Source organism: Panicum virgatum, chromosome 1N, assembly GCF_016808335.1.
Source record: "Panicum virgatum strain AP13 chromosome 1N, P.virgatum_v5, whole genome shotgun sequence".
Lineage (NCBI taxonomy): Eukaryota > Viridiplantae > Streptophyta > Magnoliopsida > Poales > Poaceae > Panicum > Panicum virgatum.
This window is the reverse complement of record NC_053145.1, coordinates 36560245-36580175: the sequence shown is the minus strand read 5'-3', so window position 1 is coordinate 36580175 and position 19931 is coordinate 36560245. Positions and strand designations below refer to the sequence as shown.

Below are 19931 nucleotides of genomic sequence, written 5' to 3'. Positions count from 1 at the left end.
TGAGAGAGCTGTGAGACACTTCACCCACAAAAATGTACCCAGATTTCCTACACCATTGAAATTGATGGCTCAAAATTCATCTAGCCAGACTCGACGCGATCTGACGGTCCACGTTATATGGATCCGCGGCTTCAACGCACGCTCCGACCTCCAATCTCCAGCCAAAGTTCGAACCGCAGCGAACTTAGCAAGAAAAATTTTCCCTCCGCGCGCCTCTCCGGAACCTCGCCTCCCGCGGACAGCACCCAGCGCCAGCCGCCGCGACCCCAACCGAACCCCCACTGCGCCGGCGGCCGCGTCCAGCACCGAAGGCTACCCTGCGCCGGCCCCCTCGCCGAACCCCCCCTGCAACGCGCGCCGGCGCCCTGCTCCGCCGGGTAGCGGCTCGGCCGCCGCCGCCGGGACGCACGGCTACCAGCTCGGCCGCCGCCGCCGCCGGGACGCGCGGCTGCTCCCGCCTCGGCCGCCGCCGCCGCCGCCGGGACGCGCGGCTGCTACCGGCTCGGCCGCCGCCGCCGCCGGAAAGCGCGGCAGTACTGTACGGATCCGGCCTGGGGCCAAATCCGGTCGCCCCCTTGCCTGATCTGGTCGGGGCGCTCATCTCTCGGCTGGCGTCACCGGGGAGCCAGCCTTCTTCACCGGTGTGCGGTCGCCGGCAGCCAGTCACGTTCTGGTGCTCCGTCGGCTTCCTGGCTGCTCCCCTCCCCCTCTGGTGCACAGCTGGCTGCCTGGCTCCGCCCCATTGTAGTGGCGGCCTTGCTGGCCTCTTGGCCGGCCTTGCTACCACCGCCGGAGGGGGAAGCCGTCGGCCCCCGGTGGCGTGCTGGTGCGGCGTCGGCCCCAGGCTCCCTCTAGTGCCGAGACGGCGGGCTAGCGCATGCGGTCGCCTAGCGGCCTGCACTCGCGGCGCTCGAGCGCTGCCAGGCGAGCGGGCAACCAGCCGCACGGCCTTCGGCACGCGTGTCAGGCAGCCAGTCACAGCGGCCAGCGCGGGGAACAGGCGCGCACGCAGCGTGCTCGCAGCTGAGCAAGCAGCAACGCAGGAGGCCTGGGCCAGCAAGGGCACTCAGCCCAAGGTGGCCAGCAGCTTGGGGGTGCTGCGGCCAGGCCGGCGGTGCAAGCAGGAGCAGGTCTACAGCAGTAGCTGGGCCAATTCGGTTTGAATCCTCTCTTTGCACTTGCCATTTAATTCCTGCTCATTTTTTTAAAGTTAATTGACGGCCACAAGCTGCAAGGTCTGAGGATCGACGACTGCGCAATTTGTGGTTTGGAAAGTTACAGGACTGAGATGGGAGAGGGCTTATGAAGGCATGCATACATGTCTTTCTCACCTGCAGGTCTCCTATGAATCTCTAATCTTGTCGTTCTTTATGCTTAATGCTCACTTTTTTAACAGGACATGATGCAAGAGTATAGAAATAGATCATGGGATGAAACCTGCAAATTAACGGCATATAACACATACTATCTGACATTGATGACATCTTATCATATTGTATGATTTATGATTTTTATATCTTTTTTTTTTGCATGGACATATGTATCAGTTACAGGAGATTGGTGTGTGTTGGAGTAACTGGCTTGAAACATAGCAGTTTGTATGACACTAAGGATGTAGGATAAAGGAGTTGCAGGTGCATGGTGCTTATAAACATGGGTATGATAGGATCTCCAGGAGAAGTTATTCAGCTCCTACTCAGGAACCTGTACCAGGGTAGTATTATGGTTGGGGAAGTGCAAATGTGTGGTGTTATATATTTCACACTTAATCAGCTCTAGAGTGTCAAGGCCTTTTGACCTTACTCCATGGTGAACCTGCTAGGCATGAGTACTCCTCTGTGAAGCAGCAAAAAGAACTGTTATCGATATCTTCAAATGTTTTTGCTAGCTAAGTTTTGCCATGGAACCTGATTCGCTTATTACTTTGTGGTTATTCTGAGTGAATCTTTATCGCTTGTGTTCTTTTTATTTTTTTTGTTTTGGGTGTCAAACAGCAACTATATAAGAAAATAGCTGCAGTAGTCAAATATGATGTGGCCATGAAAGGAGGTGATAAGTGCTTGGAATATCCAACAGCCACCCACTCACTTACAGGGTATATACTTAATCTATTTTTTTCTCTGATAGTGAACTTTGCTGTTATTTTTTTATGCACTAGATCATACTACCTAACCTTTTTTTACTTTCAGATCATAAAAGGCCTTCATCTATGTAGCTGCTCAGGTACGTACTGTATATCAGAACAAACATCAGTTTTTACTTTCATTATCAATTTATCATGCTCCATTGTTTAGGCCTTTTGATTTTACGACTCATAACCTTGTTCAAATATGCATGTTGTCCTGGATGAATTGGGAATTGCTCATGTAGATGATATATTCCCCTTGGTTCAGTAATCTGTTAGCATGAACTTTTTTTAGGTGGTGAGGGCTGTGAGCCTGTGACCAGTGATATCGTGCGCATTTTTCCTGATATTTTGAAGAATGGCCATTTCATTTCTGTTTGCAGGTTCATGCATTCCATAAATGTGATTCACTATGACCTGAAACTGACAACCTGTGTATCATTCATGATTGCCATACGAGCTGTGACCAGTGATCTTTCATGGAATTTTTTTTCCAGATCAATGGCCTGCTGAAACTTCTTCCTGTATCATCTTTCTATGATGGGATTTGCTGAAGCATACTTGGAAGGGGTTAGGGAGTTCACTGCCTTGCTACAATCCAAACTTCTTCTGTGTATATCCTGCAAGAGGCTCAGTACCCTTACTGTATTGGTGGGTGAGTACATATGGGAAAAGGGGAAGTCAGGTGATCGCATTTCTTGAGGATTTGTTTAATCTTTTTTTTTTGTGTATGGGGGCGATGGGCTCTACATCCATAGCATATAGGTCATAATCAGCCATTGTATTGACTAGACGATGGAAAGGCTGTTCTATTGGCTAGCATATAGGTTGTTATATTTCAAAACTAGGTTACAGCTCAAACATGAGTTAACCCTGTGTCTAACTTTGTTTTGTTCTCTTCTATTGCATTTCGCCCACAAGACTGCAAGAATATTCAGAACAACTAACCTTTCTTTTTTTTTTGAAGGGTTTGCGGGAGCACCGCTATGTCATTTAAGAAGAAGGATGCAGCTTAGAGATTGAAGTAATCTTCAGAACTAACATGCTGGTATTTTCTTGTATATGGTTTGCTATGGTTGCCAGTGAAGCAGGTACTAATAGATTTTATTCTCTGTAATTGAGTTGGAAAAATAATTAAGTTAATCTATATTTAGTTTACAAGAAACAATGTGGTAGCTAATTAGACCTGAGGCTTATGCATACATGAGTTGAAGACAAACAAATACTACTGAAATTGTGCCCTACAATTTGAAGGGCAATTTGTTACACATGGGCTTTATTTATATATTGGTACTGCCATGAACATGATGCTTGAATGCTTAAATGGAAAAAAAATATAGATATATCTATATGAACAAATTTTCTTTCAATTTACAGTCTGCATTTCTTTTTGTTGGACGAGCAAGAGATGTAATATTTAAGATGAAAAGTAGATGGTATTAGCCTTTCATGTCCTAAACTCCTGTGTATGGCTTGGTTTGATGATTCTTGTAAAAACTCCAGTTATGGATAATCGTGGGTGATGTCGATCATGGTCCGTGTGTTTCACTTATAGGAAGAGACTAGACTAATTGACTTATATTGCAGTTTTGTTTATAGCTTTCAACTGTAATAATGCTAACCTTTTTTGCTAGTTGTGGACTCGTGGGTGTTGACGATTGGATATTTGGAACTTGTGTTTTTATCGTAATTTGCTATTTATCTGTGGTGTTAGCATGGGCACTTTAGTAGTCTCAATAATGAGTGATCTACCGTCACTAATCAGCCAGTGAAGTGAAGGATGTCATACCAACCGGTAGCGCACTAACGGCGGCACACGACCACACAAAAGCTAAGACACAAGTGATTTACATTAGTGCATTTTCGATCCATGATCCCATGCCGAGTTATCATGGCCGCTTACAGTCGACACGCTCTACCATGTCTCCATCCACGTAAAGCCTCCAGCCGATCCCATTCCGGCATTCCGTTTAAATATGCACAAAGCCTGCATATGAATCACAGCAACGACTGCAAGGAGGATTCCTTGACGCTCACTGTATTTTCAACTAGCGACACATTGATTCGCTTTGGGGAAATCCTTCAAAAGTGGGAGGAAATTACTTGCCGATCTCCTTAAAAGTACATCAAACAGCTCAAATCGTATGCGAGGTCAAAATCATGCACGACTCCATACGTGGCCCTGAAATCATATAGTCTTCGACACATAGGGGCCGCTCAAAGAGCGGGAAAAATCAAGAATATTTTTGAATTTGCCACCCCAGAAGAAAGGCGAGTCATTGCACAATGTTTTTACTGATCCTTCTCATTCCAAAATGCATGGAGTTAGTGCGGCTTTCTATCCGGCATCGCTACCGTGGATGTGTAGAGAAAGAGGTGAGGTGACTAGCTTGTGAGTCTAATTATAAGAACGAAGGTATATATGAGTCCTCTCAAGTCCATTTATGGAAGTACTAGTAGGTGAAACATACACACATTGCACAATTATTTTATTGATGGCCAGGGATATGGAGTATAATTTTTAACCAAAAGGTCTGGTAAAATGTAAATTTTGAAAAGAATTTTCAATAAGATATCTTGTTATGATTAAAAAAGATTTTCTTTGCATGTGTGCATCGCAAACACATTACAAGATGCATCAGAACATAAATATGAATAAATTTCAAATGTACCACCACCAGCACCAGCAGGTGGGTGCGTGGGGGTGATTATATAGGGCCATGTTTGGTTAGAGTGTAGAAAAGTTTTAATGAGAGAGAAATGAAGCTTTGACCACTAATTAGTGGTATTAAATAAAGTCTAATTACAAAATTACCTCCACAACTGCGGTACTGTAGCAGTTGCTCTAGCTAATGAGACTTTTGACCATACGATTAGAGGATGATTGAGCGCGGTTACTGTAGCATCACTGTAGCCAATCATGATGAAACTTGGCTCATTAGATTCGTCTCGAAAAATTACACCCATTTCTAAAAAAGTTTTGCAAATAAATTTCGTTTAGTACTTCATGCATGCATTCGTCTTTTTGTGCAAAAGTTTTCGTGGTTTTAACCAAACATGGCCTAGAGGTGTGGGTGAGACTGAGAGGATGGATGAGATGGGCCCATTGGTAGAGCACGATGCAAGTAGTGGCAAATATTGAAGACGTGGCTAAAGCAACCGCATCGCTAGATGGCAAGCTCTGTTAGAGTGACAAGGGTAACAATATGTGTCACTGTTTTGCTCCAACGTTGGTGACGTGTCTTAATTAGAACCATCACTAATGTAGTAGTGAACTAGTGATTATGATTAGTGACGTGTTGTGTATAGACACATCTCGGACATATTTGCACAAGGTCATAATGAAGACATTAGTGACGCTTTGCTACTGCACCCATTACTAATCTCAAATCATTGGTGTTTTTATTTTCGCAACACTATTTTCGATGTCTTCGTTATTTATTTCTTACATAATAGAGGTATCTGCCCCTTGCAGGATATGGGCGTGCCACTGCTCGCCCCACCTCCACACCAGGTCAATTTGGATTAGGTGAGGAAGATGGAAAAGAGAGAGAAATCGATGAAATAGGATGTCAGAGGAGGGTGAATAGGCTGTATCAGTAAAACAACATGCATCACATGTTAAATTGTCAGATCTTCCGATTAGATGCCGGATCTTCCAATACATTGGCCTTGTTTGTTTCCGCAGCGCTAGCTAGCGCTACAAAGAGAATCTTATATGCATGGTGTGCTAAATGAAGTCTATTTGCAAAATCTTTTTAGGGATGGGTGTAACTTTTCACGACGAATCTAATGACGGTAATTAATTGATGATTTGCTACAGTGATGCTGCAGTACCCTATCCCGCCCGACCTTGCGCAAGACATAGAACCGCATCTCTCGCGAGAGCGTAACCATGCCAAAGATGTTTTGCTGATCACTCTCAGTCCAAAATGCATATGGAGTTAGTTGTGCTCTGTGTCCGTCATCCATCAAAATAGGCAAAAATACTAGTGGCTATCGTGAATGGGTAGGTGTCGTGACTAGCTACTGAGAAAGGTGCCTACTATTTATAAGAACCAAGGCATATGTGAGTCCTTACAAGTCCATGTGCACAATTATTCTATTGATGCCAAAGACACGGCCAAGTATAATTTTCAGCATATACATTTTGAAATGAATATGCATATATATGACATCTTGGTATGATTAAAATGGATCTCAAAGCATGTGCACATCATAAACACATTACTCAGTTTCATCAAGACAGAGAGATCAATTTCAGAATTCAGATGTACCGGCACCAGCGGTAAAACAGATATTTCAGATGTACCGCCACCAGCGGTAAAAAATATTCGAGATGATCATCTCATCAGAGATTTCAGGCGAATGAAGTGCTGCCCGACGCCATGATCACCACCAACCCAACCCGACCCGACGACGAGCCCACGGGGAAACCGATCCCCCGGCGACGGGCACGGCCGCAAGCAGCTGCCTCGTGGAGGCGGACTCGACGGGGTAGAAGCAGGCCACCACGCTGCGGTCCACCATGGCGACGGCCAGGAACACCGCGAACGAGAGCAGCCCGTGCAGGACGTCGCGCGCCGTCAGCTGGTACCTCTCGTCCCGCGGCGCCGGGTCGCCGATGAGGCAGCCTGTGAGCGCGCGGTTGGCGGCGTTGCAGGCGCCGTCGGCGGTGAAGGACGGCGAGAGCATCTCGAAGGCGAGCACGGCGCCGGTGGGGAGGTGCTTGGCGAGGTCGGCCGTGCTGCTCAGCGCCTTGCCGACGACAGTTGTCGGCGGAGCCGCGGCCGTCTGCGCGCCATTGCCGCGGCCGCTGGCCGCCAGCAGCGGGGCGCCTCGGCGTCGCCCCCGGATGACAACGGCCGTGACGCCATGCCGGCTGGCTTAGATTCCAGTGCGGTAGTGCAGGAAGCATGTACGTGCAGGTCGTTTTGAGGCACGAGGATCGGAATGGATTTGTGCCTGTATTGGCGACGAAGCAAGGAACAATTGTGATGTGTTGCGTGCGATTTAGGCACTGACGAACCCGCTCATCAACGCAAAGAACCGGGTCTGTTTCATAAGCTTGCATGCAGCCATGGACGGCCATCTAAATGGCACCAACCAATCAGGACCCACTGGTTACTTGGCAACCTGTGCAAAGAACTTCTTTTGGAAAAGCGAATTGGAATCCATCTTGTCATCTCGATATTCAGGCAAAGAGGACTGACCAAAACAAACGATCCAGCCTCCCCTCCATTTCAATCCAACATCCCAACTCGTCCTTCATCCTGTCGATCCTATGAGCCTCGGCACCACCTCGCCCTTCTCCCAACCTTTATGAGCCTCGGCACCACCTCGCCCTTCTCCCAACCTTTATGAGCCTCGGCACCACCTCGCCCTTCTCCCAACCTTTATGAGCCTCGGCACCACCTCGCCCTTCTCCCAACCTTTGGTTACTGAAATGAAATCACTCGCTGCAACGCTAACCAAACCTTTTGATGTCAAGACGTCCTTCCTCCAGTCACGGAATGTGGATTGCAAAAACTTGGATGAAGTTGTTAGTCCTAACATCACCCATTCGCCCTTCAGTTGCTAGGGCACACCAAAATCTTAAGACATATTGACGACCATCGAAAGCATTCAGTTTCAACTTTCAATAAATGTCTTTCCGGGTGCCGCGTCAAACATTTCCAGACACTACAGGCTCTAGCACTTGCATTAAAAAGTTCAGGACAGATAAAACAATACATTTTTCTACCACGAAGGAATATCCTCTTTGCCCAACCTTGATTGTACATCACATAACTTCAGTTCAACAAGACTATGCTCCCCAAGATAGCAAACTCACATCAGTTTTCAAATGCCAGTTACTTTTTGAACATTGAACATTGACAATAATAATCAATTATTATTTTTTCACCATAAAGTTTGGCATTCCATTAATGCCAAACTCAGAATCCATTAATTTTTTTTGTTTCAAATAACAGAGTTCCAAGACCCTAGAAACTTATATCTCCAATCAGAACTATCAGACAAATTTAAAACCAAACATCCATTATAGCTGCATTATTATAAGTATGATATGATCAGGCAAAGTACAGGCATAACCTAACATAAATTAATTAAACTAAACATTGCATTCAAATAATGGAAAGCCAGGAAAAGAGTTTTAGCTTACCAAGGGAGATATCTGCAAGCCAACCGAGAGCAATAATTTAACAATTTCACCACTTGTGTTCATTATAATCCAAAACAACCCCAGCTAATTAGACAAAGGAGGTGTCAAACAGAACATTGAGTAGCATCCAGCACATAACATTGGAATAGATATTGAAAGCCTAAGCAGCAGTTCAGGACCCTAACATTTCACATAGCGCAAAATTTGAAGGCTACATACTCAAGTGAAAAACTTGGCTCAGTACAAACATCATCTTCCAGAGTACATTCTAGTCTCCCTTCCGGCGGAAGGAGCAGCCCTCCGTGAGCCTAGCCTTTCCTCCAGTGGGCTGGCAGAGGACAGTTTGGCAGCCCGGGCACACCACAACAGTCTGGGAGTGGCTGAAAACAGTGGTTCTGCAAAATGAATGTTAAAATCATGAGATCTGAAAGCAATCATGTTTGGAAGCGAAAACAAGATTCATGAACATTTAGCACATCATGAGGAAAGTTCTACTTAGCATACATCGATGCCAATATCCAACTAATTTCAACATGCAAGCCCCTAAGAGCAAAACAGTACATGCTCATACAAAATGCTTCTTTGCTCAAAAAAGTCAGTATAAACAAAAAAAATACTATGCAACTTTTCTCAAATAAAAACAGAACTAGAGGAGCTTGCTACTATCAGCAGGAGCAACTTATCACGTGAAACAGGGATAATTATCACCCCTGCCAGATCCTATACTAGCACATAAGAAAATAGTGACTAGCAATACCAATTAGCCAAACCATACCAACACTAAATGCACAAGTTTAGAAGCTGAAAAAAGAAGAAAAATGTAGGCCGTTTGCCCTTACGTATCAAGGTCACTTAGCTTTCACCAAATCTCACTGTGATAGCACTCTATCTATGCTTGGAGAAATCTATGCCAATAACAATAATAAATTTCGAATGGACAGGATTACACAATTGCAAGCATCAGAGTAGGTCTAGTTAGTATAATAGACTCAATCAACGAAGACTACCATTAATCCACAGCGACAAGAGTACAACAATCAATGACCGCGCAGTGCATACTTACATGCTGAAGCATCCCTGGCACTTGACGTCCTGCAACACGACAAGAAGATTTCACAGTTAATACACGGAGAAACAAGAAAAAGGGTGAACAAAAAAGGGCTAGCTTTCACCAGAGACGGGAGCAAATTAGATATAAGAAGACGTACCATGAAGAAAGAGTTCGGGGACTGCACGAGGCGCTTCTTCTTGTGCTTGAGCTTCTCGAGCTCAGCCGGGGGGTTGAGCAGGTCGATATCGTTCTGGAGCACCTGCGCAAGGAATCAATCGCGTAATCAGATCGAGGTCGCTGGCGACGAAAGGAGGAACAAATTCGGATCTCGGAGGGGTGGAACAAGAGGAGATCGGAGCGTACCATCTTGCAGGGCTTGCTCGAGCTCGGCGGCGGCGGAGAGGAGTGGGGAATGCGCCCGAGATGGAGGCGGCGGCGGCGCTGCAACGGAAGAGGCTGAGCCGGGAAGGGTTTTGGGCGGAGCGCGTGGTTGTCATTTTATAGTGAGATCTGGTGATTCTGGGCCGTTCGATCGTATTGGCTCGCCCGATCAGCAGGAGCAACTTATTATCAGTTACGGCCTGCTAAGTTTATTTCCCAACTCACATCTGGACCAACGCATTGCGCGATGGGCTGTTTAGTGGGCTTTTTTTATTTTTTTATTTTAAAAAACAAAATTTCAAAAATATATGCCTAATTGAGAAATTTTAAAAAATGAGTGCCTGTCGCCCCCTAGGGCGGGGTGCCTGTCGCCCATCCAATTGGCGACAGGATCTAAATGGGCGCCTAGGGCGCATTAAACAGTGAACTTGTAAAATCGATATAAAATCGTAAAAAAATCAGAAAAATACAAAACTCAACTGTTCTGGATTCTTTGAAACAAGATCTACAACTTTTGTTACATAAAGTTTTTCATTTGATCAATGTATCTTGCTCTATTTTAAATATCAGTTTAATGCACTTTTATTTAAATCTCAAGATCCATCCTTTGGATGCATGTCATCTTTGGCTAGAGTGTTGCATATGGTGAGCATAGGCTTGTACAAAATTGGTAGGCCCAGAAAACATTTCTAGAATAAGTTTTTAAATTAGATCTTGCAATATGTATAGTTTAAATGGGTTATTTATCCATACTGCTATACTGAGTTTTAGAAGCCATAACTTTTACAGTACCATTATTTTATTTCCTAAGAGCTATAAAAAAAGTTTGGTAAATTTTAGATAAGCACAACTAGACCAAATGAATTATTTCAGATTTTTCTAGGTATAAGAACTATTTTTCTTGATTTAGTGCATTTACCTTAGTCATAATTCATTTGGTCTAGTTGTGCTTATCTAAAATTTACCAAACTTTTTCTATAGCTCTTAGGAAATAAAATAAGGCTACTGTAAAAGTTATGGCTCCTAAAACTCAGCATACCAGCATGGATAAATAACTCATTTAAACTAGATATATTGCAAGATCTAATTTAAAAACTTATGCTAGAAGTGTTTTTTTGGCCCTACCAATTTTACACAAGCCTATACTCACCACATGCAACACTCTGGCCAAAGATGACATGCATCCAAAGGATAGATCTTGATATTTAAATAAAAGTGCATTAAACTGGTATTTAAAATAGAGCAAGATACATTGATCAAATAAAAAACTTTATGTAACAAAAGTTGTAGATCTTATTTCATAGAATCTAGAACAGTTGAGTTTGTATTTTTCTGATTTGTCTACGATTTTATATCAATTTTACAAATTCACTATTTAATGCGCCCTGGGCGCCAGGAACTAAATGTAAAAGTCCTGTCGCCAACTGGATGGGCGACAGCCCCTTGTCGCCCATTAGGGGGGCGACATGCACCTATTTTTGAAAATTTCCCTATTCGGCATATATTTTAGAAGGACAGGCCTGGCGCAGTGGTTAAAGTCACCCCACTGAGCCAAAAGGTCCTGGGTTCGAGTCAGCCTCTCTGCATGCAGGGGAAAGGCTTGCCTTGGTTATTCCTTCCCCAGACCCCACTCACGTGCGAGCTACCAGCACTGGGTCTGTCCTTTTTTTAAAATATAAAAATGAAAAATAGGCATGTTAAGTGAGTTGGATTGTTGGGCTACGCCTGATGTGAGTTGGGCTAGAATTCCACTTGCAAGAGGAAACACAATAACGAAGTGCCAGTGGTGATTTCAGGAATATTCAGATCTGCCGGTGCTCAGTCCTTTGAAAATGCTCATAGTGATAGAGTTTGCGTATATGTGTTCATAGGAGTGAGTATACGTGCGTGTTGTGAGCGTTCAACGATATGGGAGGGATATTTGGATAAAACTTTGTTATCAACGATAAATTTTTATTTGGTTGATTATGTTCAACTCATATATTTCGATTTGAAGAACAAAAATGGGAGCTTGAAGAAGTCTATCTATTTACACGAATTGGATATTTAACTCCGGTGTAACCTGGCACCGGAAAAAGCAATTATACTAAGACAAAATGCAATGTTGGGAGCAAGTTGCAGCATGGTTTTGTGGGACTGACAGGAATTGGGAGTGATTATACATCACTTAAAGGCCCTTTCTTTCTTGACAAATTGAGCAGATTCGTATTGTCCCCTTCAAAACTCCTAGTCAGCCCCCGCGTCGCCCCCGCGTAGGGCGACTCGGGCGGTTCCGACCCCGGCCGCCGCCGCCACCCCTCCCGGTTGGGAACGCCGTGGCAATGGTGTCGGCTCGCTACGGCGAACGCGTGCAGCGGGGTTTCGGAGCTCCGGGCGAAAGCCCTCGCCAGATCCTTTCTGGTGGAATGGCGGCGGCGCCTTCGGGCGTCGCTCTCCCTGTTGAGGGCGTCATTCTGGAGCAAGATTCCTGTTGCACAAGTCTCTGGGTGAAAACCCGGTCCAGCTCCTGGATGAGCGACGGCGGCGCCTGCGGGCGTCGTGACCTCCTTGGAGGCGTCGTCTCTAGAGACACTGTTCGTTCGGCGGCATGGCTGGCCTGCTGCTCGCGGCTACCTCGATCGGCGGTGACAATTTTGTCGCTGGACATGCGAAATGGGGGTTGTCTACCTCACGCCAAGATGTCTGCTCCCCTGTTGGTGGCCGAATGTCATCTCTGGCAGTTGTTCGGCTGCTTGCAGCGTTCCGCGGCGCCTAGTGTTGCGTGGCAACCTCAGTGCGGTGTGGGACAGCGTTGAAGGACGGCGCTTGTGGCGACTACAGCCGGTGATGGCTTGGCCCGCAGCAGATCGCGGCGGTTTGTTCAGCGCAGCTGAGCCTACCGGTGCGGTACAACGTCGGAAGACGGCACGGGTGACTTTTTCGGTCTTCTGGCTTGCGGGCGGCGTCTTCGTGCGAGGGGGAAAGAAACGAGATGATTTCGAACCACGGCGGTGGTCTGGCGGCTTGGTCCAGGTCCAGGGGGGCGGGGCACTTCTTCTTGCTGCCTCGACGGCAATTCCTAAGACGAGTCCGGTGCGTGGTGCCGTGTGGCGGGTTGGAGGCCCCGCACATGGGAGAGGCGTGCTGAGTGGCGGGTCGGGTCCCCGCGCACGCGAGAGAGGCGTCCAACGGCGGAAGTGGCGAGGCCCCCGCGCGTTGAGTTGCTCCGGACTTGGTGTTTTTCTTGTCGTCGGGCGGCTGAGTTGGGTGCAGCAGCACCGCGGCGTTGGGTCCTGCACGGCAGTGGCCTCTTGGTGCGATGGTGTCTGCCCCTTCTGCTCCTCTATCAATGCCGGAACACTTCAGTGGTTCGATAACCACATGATTGTGATGATGGGTGGAAACTGCGGTTGAGCCTTGTCTCTCTGTCGTCTTGTGGGTAGAGTTGGGCTGTGTTGATGTCCCAATCCAACCGGCCAGTGAGTATATTTGAGCGGTTACCCGTGTTGACGCCCCAATCCAACCGGGCGAGTTTTTGTTGTTTTTCTTTTCTTTTTTGGTTTCCTGCCTATGGCCTCCCAGGGCCGTAGTCTTGTATTTGCTGCTATATCAATAGAAACGCACTCGTCGAGTGCCGTTCGTTCAAAAAAAATACATCACTTAAGGTGATGAAATCCGGATCCATCGCCTTCTTCCTCCTCTGTTAGTGCTTCCAACTGCCACCGTCGGAAGAGCTCACCCCCACACCATCAGCCACCTCCACCTCCGAGGACTCCCACCCTCGGAGCCGCTACCGCTGCTACCATTGACCACCTTGCTCGGCCTCGCGCCGCCAGCCACCTCCACCTTCGAGGGCTCCTGGCCTCGGGGCTGCTGTGGGCGCCGACCCTGCTCGTCCCTCAGGGCAGGCCCATGTTGTATCAAGGGTATTCAAAAATACAAATATTACACAATATAATATGTTTCCAAACTTCTAGTTTCTGTTTCGTGCTAAAAAATCCTAGCAGCTCACGTCACACCCCTCCCCACCCGACGGTCCACAGGTCCATTAGCGATCAGGTAGCTAGTGAGCCAGCCTGACAGGCAGACCAAGCGCCTGTGCGTCCCCTCGATCCTTCGATTCCGAATCCCGAATTGCAAGACCACAATCCTAGCTCCTCGAATCAGTGATCCCGGCGGTGAGGGCACGACAAAACCAAACAAACAGACAAAAGCAGGCACTCGTCAGCCGCGAGAATGGACATGGTTTCGCGGCCGGGCAGATAGACGGCGTCATGGGCTTGGCAATTGGGCGGGGCACGAGATGCGAGTAGCGGCCAGGCCAGTGCCTCAGCTAGGCAGGATGCAGGGCTCGAGCGTGCACGGTGTGGCGCGCACACGGCTAGGGCAAGGCGTCGCTGCTTCGCTAGAACGACATGGCATTCAAAGCTCTGACGCTCCAATAGTCCGTGCCTTGTGGTGCATGGGCGAGCAAGCAGAAGCAGGTCTAAGCGAAATCTAGCTGAGCACAAGATGAGCTGATTGGTGATAAATTTGATCTTTATTTTGAAAATTATAATTGTAATTTACAAACTTTAGCTGTACCTTTTAAAATCTTGAATACCCACCTCTCGATTTCTGGGCCCGCCCCTAGCTCGCCTTGACTCCCCCACCTCAACCATAGGCCACCGGTTGTCCTCCATAGCCCGCCGCTCCCGCCACCTCACCGCCCCGCCCACAACCCCACCACCTCCATCCATGACCCTGCCGCCAGCAACCTCTCTACAACCGGCCACACCGGAGACAATCCACCTCAGCAACCAAGGACCCCTAATCCCAACCCCGAACCTCCCAAACCCTAATTAGCGGCAAGCAAGGTGACACAAGCGCAAGGAGGAAGAAGCTTACTGGGCTGATTCTGTTTAATGGCCCTGATTCTGTTTAAAGGGCCGAAATTACCAACTCGAGCTCTTCAAGTGATGGATCCTGATTTTGTCGCATAGGCAATGGATCCAAATTTTGTAGCATAGGTGATGTATAGCTCCCGCGGACAGGACTTGCCGTTCGCCAATCCGAATAGTCCTGATCCCGTGAAGACCTGAAGAGAAGAATAGAGCAGTATGCGCTAATGCATCATATTCAAGCAGTTATTTTTCTTGTAAATGGTATCAATGTAAAGGCTACTGCTTTGCCTAAGCACACTACATTACAAGTTTACAACAGATCTTTTCCTTTCTATTTTGATGCAAGGCACTACCATAGAAGATACTTTATGTCACACAAGCCATTTTAGATAAATTACTATATCTCACAGGCCACCACAAAAACCAAGAAAATCAGCATGCTCAAGTTGCCAGCAAATCAACACCCACTTTGCTCACGGCAACTACAATCATCTAGTCATCAAATTTCTGGCTTCTTGTGTCATGTTGGTTTTGGAAATCTGGAAAATGGTTCTTTCTGAAACTTGACTCGTTTTGGAAATCTGAATTGCGGTGGCTTCTGAAACTTGATTCATTTTGGAAACTTGAATCTCGCTGGTTCCTGAAACTTGGATTGTTTTGGAAACTTCGATCGGAGCGGTTTCCAAAAGTTTGGCCATGTGAGCCAAGATTGGCAGTGATGTTTGTGGGGGCAAAATTTGAATCATCCTGGCGTCTAAATCTTGGGTCATGCCGACCAAAATTGCTCTCCATGTTCATGGGAGCAAATGCTGCAAGACATGGGGAGATAGTAGATGAGAAAATGTGAAAACACAAACAGATGAAGGCTCAATGGAAGCAACACCACTTGAACATAAAATGCAGAACTACATATAACAGCACATTTGGCCTAGTTGTCAAAAGGGTGTGAACTGCCATTCATTGTGGAGAACACATTTAACACGACTAACTTTATTGCAAGAAACAATACCATAAGCCATTAATGAAACTAATGACAATGTACAAATACCTCATAGCAGCTTTATATGCATAACCTTAAAAACAAAAAATAAATTAGACAAAAATCATTAGGCACCAATCATGAACTTACCCCGTTCTCTCATTCTCCTTTCTCTATCATATTCAAATTTGTCACGAATTTGAGTAACCCTTTCCCACGTTTCACCTTGTTTGTTCACCCCGAAGCCAAGGTCCTGCAGTACAAATTCATAGCTAACAACACTTTTTGATAGTTGCTAGTAACTAGCTAGTTGATCTATTGTTGGTATCAAACATGATTGATGCAACAGAAGAAAACAGCTCTGATACTGGAGAACTGACAACAGATTGCGATCCAGTTCAGGTAGTAGCACTATAAAGCTTAACAGAAAGTACAATGTCCTGCATAATTTTAAAATCCATCCCTAATTTTAATATTCATCCTTTTTCTCCCAAATGCCATTTAAGGAAGTTTCGGATTGCCTGGGCTTCCACCAATTCTTAATCCAAAGTTTTAGACATTTGTTAAAAGGGAAAGAGTCCTCGGGGCTGAAGTATGATGAATACAAGATATAGGAACGAAGGCAGTGTTTTCTCTCTTTTTCTCATGAACTGAGCTTTCAATGAATCCGCTTCATTCAGACTCTATTTCATTCACTGAATACATATGATAATTCATTTACTTCCATCATGTGGGTGTGGCCCTGTACATAACCAACTTAGGCCCAATATGCCATAAAATGAGAGCAATCCCATGTATCCCAACTACTTCATTTCCATAATTCTAACTAGGTAAACCTCATAAGAATACTGCAACAATGTGTCAAATGTTGTTTCTTCGGAATGCTGCACTAACGATCCTTAAGACCTTAAATGAGGAAGATGCATGCCACATGTTAGTTTGTATGGTCAAGCTTGCTGCCGGTTTTTACTAATAAAGCTATATACCAGAAAACACCAGACTATCAGAGAAGGTTGACTGCATTTTCTATCTCTAAAAGAACAAAATGATGACGCATCAGAAGCAATAGCAAGAATTATCTAAAATTAACATCTGGAAATGCGAAACTATGGGTCAGTAAGACTAAAACCCTTTAATACATGATCAAGACTCAACAGATAGACAACACATATGATGTTTCCTTCTCCGTACCTGCTGTCTATTAGTCAACAAGGAGATAAGTATAAGAGCTAAGAATTTGTGGTGAATTCCTGCCTTGAATAGTCATGGAAAGGTAAACTACCTACCCTGATCCTTTGTAGCCTGTAGCCAGTAGTTGACCTAGATACTCATGGAAGAGAGACAACTCTCGGCTATTGTTGATGCTATTCATTATGTAAATTATGTTAACTTATACTTGACGCCATAATCAATGTCCCCCATAATTGCATGAGACATTACTTCAGCTCCATATAGCAGTGTAATTGATTACGATGACATCGTTGGTCGAACATCTTTTAGATGTATATGGTTTTCCATTAGCTATTTTCTCTAAGCCCCGTTGCAAAAGATCAGTTGCATTATAAGTATGAGAGTAGATGCTAAATAAAATAGACAGGTGACAGAAAAAAAGAATAACTATTGAATTTGTAAACCAATAGTCCGATTTACGAAATAGGGTGCCAGTTTTTTCACAACTGATTTCGCACACGAGTTTTGTAGTACAGAAAAGCAACACCAGGTAGGCCCTTAGTATTCTTCTACAGTTCAGTCAGCTTATGTACAAATGGTGAGCAATAAGCAAAGGATGTGACCAGAGCCCGAGCATCAGCATATTTAGTCCATAGCACAAGATACAAAACCCTCAGGCGCTAAGCATAAAGAAATGAAATATGAAATGTATCAGTACTACAGAGAGAAAGTACCTTGTTTGGTTCTACATTGGACTGCCTTCTCCTGCTGCAATATAAAAACACTAATGAGACTATTTCTGGAATTAGCATCAAAGCATGTAATATCCTCTTGGCACTAATTTTTTCATATAGCATTACCCAATCAGATGGGCAACAAACTAAAAACATCCATAAACATTCAGAAGTTGGCAACAATTCAACAAACAATTGTGAGGGCACAGTCTACCAGATATGATCAAAAGATTACAGTGGAAACTGAAATCATGTTTATGGTATATAAAAGGTAACCAATCAAACTAAACTATAAGCAAGGAAAACAAAAGAGATCTATTGACAATTTGCTACCTGTATGGTGAGAAGTCAAGATCATCTTCTTCAGCAGAGTCATAATTAGCATGAGATTCAGCAATCTTTTTTGAATAACCTTCATCCCAATACAACCTTTCCCAGTTTTCTCTAAGTTCTTGGTACAGCTCCATGTACTTTCTGCACCATGTTTCGTGTTCCTGAAAATTTTTTGTGCTCACTGGTTAGGTTCCTCATCAAAGATCACCATTTTGAGCTTATAGTTAAAGGCCACCAAAACAATAAATTCTAGCATTAGAGCAAAGCAATTAATGTATCAGTTTGATTTTTCCACCTATGAAGCATGAACTTATCCCAGAGTTTTAACCACAATATGTTTTTCAGTTTGCACTTTCCCTTGTATGAATAAAGCATCATTATTTTTGCTGTACAATATGCGCTAACAGGTTGATAATTTCCTACTAAAGCACAGTACGAATTGTAGTAAACTTATTTGTCGAGTTTCTAACAAAAGGCCATTGTTTCTCAATATTGAAGCGCATTGTGTTCTTTTCATTCTATGCATTGCCCAATTAAGCAACACGGTTGACATGCCTCAAAAATTTGCATGTCTTATGATTCCAAACTTTTATAGAACGCTTGCCAGCATGGTCACATCATCTAAAACACTAAGATGCACTGATTTAGTTCATTCCAAAGTGACAGGATATACCCCAAATTCAATGCAATCACTGATACCCCGTGAATTTGCCACGGGAGAATGCAATCGAACTAGCAGAATTCATTGTAACTCCACAAAAAAACTCTATAGAAAAGAGCAAGGAAAAAATCCGAAACAATTGACTTCAAATCGTTTCAGGAAATTAAAGGGTACACCCGTTGTACCCAAGCTAAAACAAATGGAGAAGCTACGGGTAAATCCCATATTGATCCCATTTCGCCAGATAACCTTGAATCATGATTCATCAGTGCGTCAAGGTAACCTAGATTAAATTCCCCATATAAACTAACTACTCAATAAGTAGGCAGACAACAAACTGCGGCAAGTCCTAGGGTTTAAAGGAAAAAGAGGCCGAGCGTGCGGAAGCGCTGTCAGGCGCGCTCGGGAGGCTTACCGAGTCCTTGAGGACGAGGCGCGTGCGGCGCATGAACTGCTCCCGCATCTGCTTGCGGCGGCGGTTGGGGAGGTTATCCCGCGGGATGGCGAAGCGCTCGCGGTGCGGCACGCCGTCCCCGATCTCGTGCATCTCCCCGTCCACCGCCCACCACTCCGACTTCTTGGCGCCCGCCCCCGCGGCGGGACCGAGGCCCGGCGGCGGCGGCCTGGACCAGCCGGTGCCCCCGGTCACGAAGCCGCCGCGGCGGTGCGCCCACCGCCGCGGCGTGTACGCGCAGCGCAGCATCCTCGCGCCGCTCCCCACAGCCGCCTCCGGCTGTTCTGTCGTCGCAGGGGTTTACGGTCAGGATGCCCTTTTTTTGCTAAGAAAAGTCAGGATGTGTGTTGCGAACTTGCGATCATTTTCTTAAAGTTTCTCCAAAAAAACTAGTCAAATCATTTTTAAAGATAAATTTAACTATTGTTAAGAAAAAAATATATCCAACAGCTTTCCAAATGACTCTTCAAATTTAGTGGCTCTCCATCCCACCTCATTTGCTCTCTATTTTTACATAGTCCATCTCACTAGCCATCCAACCTTTTGGTCTACAGAGTCCATTGAACTAATCAAGTATTTTTTTTTGTCAAATCTATTTTAGAGGGTAAACTTGGATAGTCTTTTTGGCTAATCTTTTGGAGAAGCTCTTACACGACCTCAACACTCACCCTTTGAAAAAGTTTAAACGCACATATAATTTATCATCAATAATAAAAAGTCATGTCTTAAACTCTTAATGGACTACCTAATTGCCTTGTCAAAAAATATGTCCTAGTATGTCCAATGTGCAACTTATTGTTATTATTTTTCAAAATTAAATTGAGAAATGCACATATCTTTTACAAAGATATTTCAGATTTGCATTTTTTCAGATCGAGAAAAGAAATTCAGAGTTTTAAATGTTCCCCACAGAGAAATCAAATTTCCAAATAAAAATTTTAATATATAATATTCTTTTTGGTCATGGGGACAATAAAAAATTGGATGAACAAAGAAAAAGTGAAAATAGTGTATGTAT

The 19931-nt window shown here is 45.0% G+C and overlaps 3 protein-coding genes and 1 long non-coding RNA gene across 6 annotated transcripts; 1 reads left to right on the top strand and 3 right to left on the bottom strand.

Annotated features, from left to right (window-relative positions):
- The first annotated feature begins 565 nt into the window (after positions 1-565).
- LOC120655724 lies at positions 566-3238 on the top strand. 2 transcript variants are annotated; one of them, XR_005667702.1, is made up of 5 exons: positions 566-1337; positions 1548-2095; positions 2190-2223; positions 2623-2810; positions 3093-3238. It is a non-coding gene; the product is annotated as an uncharacterized LOC120655724 (long non-coding RNA). The 2 variants fall into 2 exon arrangements; XR_005667701.1 differs by having other exon boundaries at positions 577-2095.
- A 3040-nt stretch (positions 3239-6278) lies between these two features.
- On the bottom strand, positions 6279-7207 carry LOC120653484 (protein DMP6-like). The gene is made up of 2 exons (XM_039931219.1): positions 7147-7207; positions 6279-7011 (listed from the first exon to the last, which is right to left on the bottom strand). Exons 1-2 carry the CDS (start codon positions 7205-7207, stop codon positions 6518-6520), a joined length of 555 nt encoding a protein of 184 aa, XP_039787153.1. The 3' UTR covers positions 6279-6517.
- Positions 7208-8297: 1090 nt separating this feature from the next.
- LOC120655723 (40S ribosomal protein S27) lies at positions 8298-9867 on the bottom strand. The gene is made up of 4 exons (XM_039933685.1): positions 9703-9867; positions 9497-9598; positions 9352-9380; positions 8298-8683 (listed from the first exon to the last, which is right to left on the bottom strand). The coding sequence occupies exons 1-4, from the start codon at positions 9703-9705 to the stop codon at positions 8557-8559; spliced, it is 261 nt and encodes an 86-aa protein (XP_039789619.1). The 5' UTR covers positions 9706-9867; the 3' UTR covers positions 8298-8556.
- A 4932-nt stretch (positions 9868-14799) lies between these two features.
- Positions 14800-19235, bottom strand: LOC120655722. 2 transcript variants are annotated; one of them, XM_039933684.1, is made up of 5 exons: positions 18875-19235; positions 17799-17959; positions 17466-17496; positions 15712-15814; positions 14800-15391 (listed from the first exon to the last, which is right to left on the bottom strand). In XM_039933684.1, exons 1-5 carry the CDS (start codon positions 19160-19162, stop codon positions 15075-15077), a joined length of 900 nt encoding a protein of 299 aa, XP_039789618.1. In that variant the 5' UTR covers positions 19163-19235; the 3' UTR covers positions 14800-15074. The 2 variants fall into 2 exon arrangements, with proteins under 2 accessions (XP_039789618.1, XP_039789617.1); XM_039933683.1 differs by having other exon boundaries at positions 17466-17499; positions 18875-19233.
- Between the last annotated feature and the right edge of the window lie 696 nt (positions 19236-19931).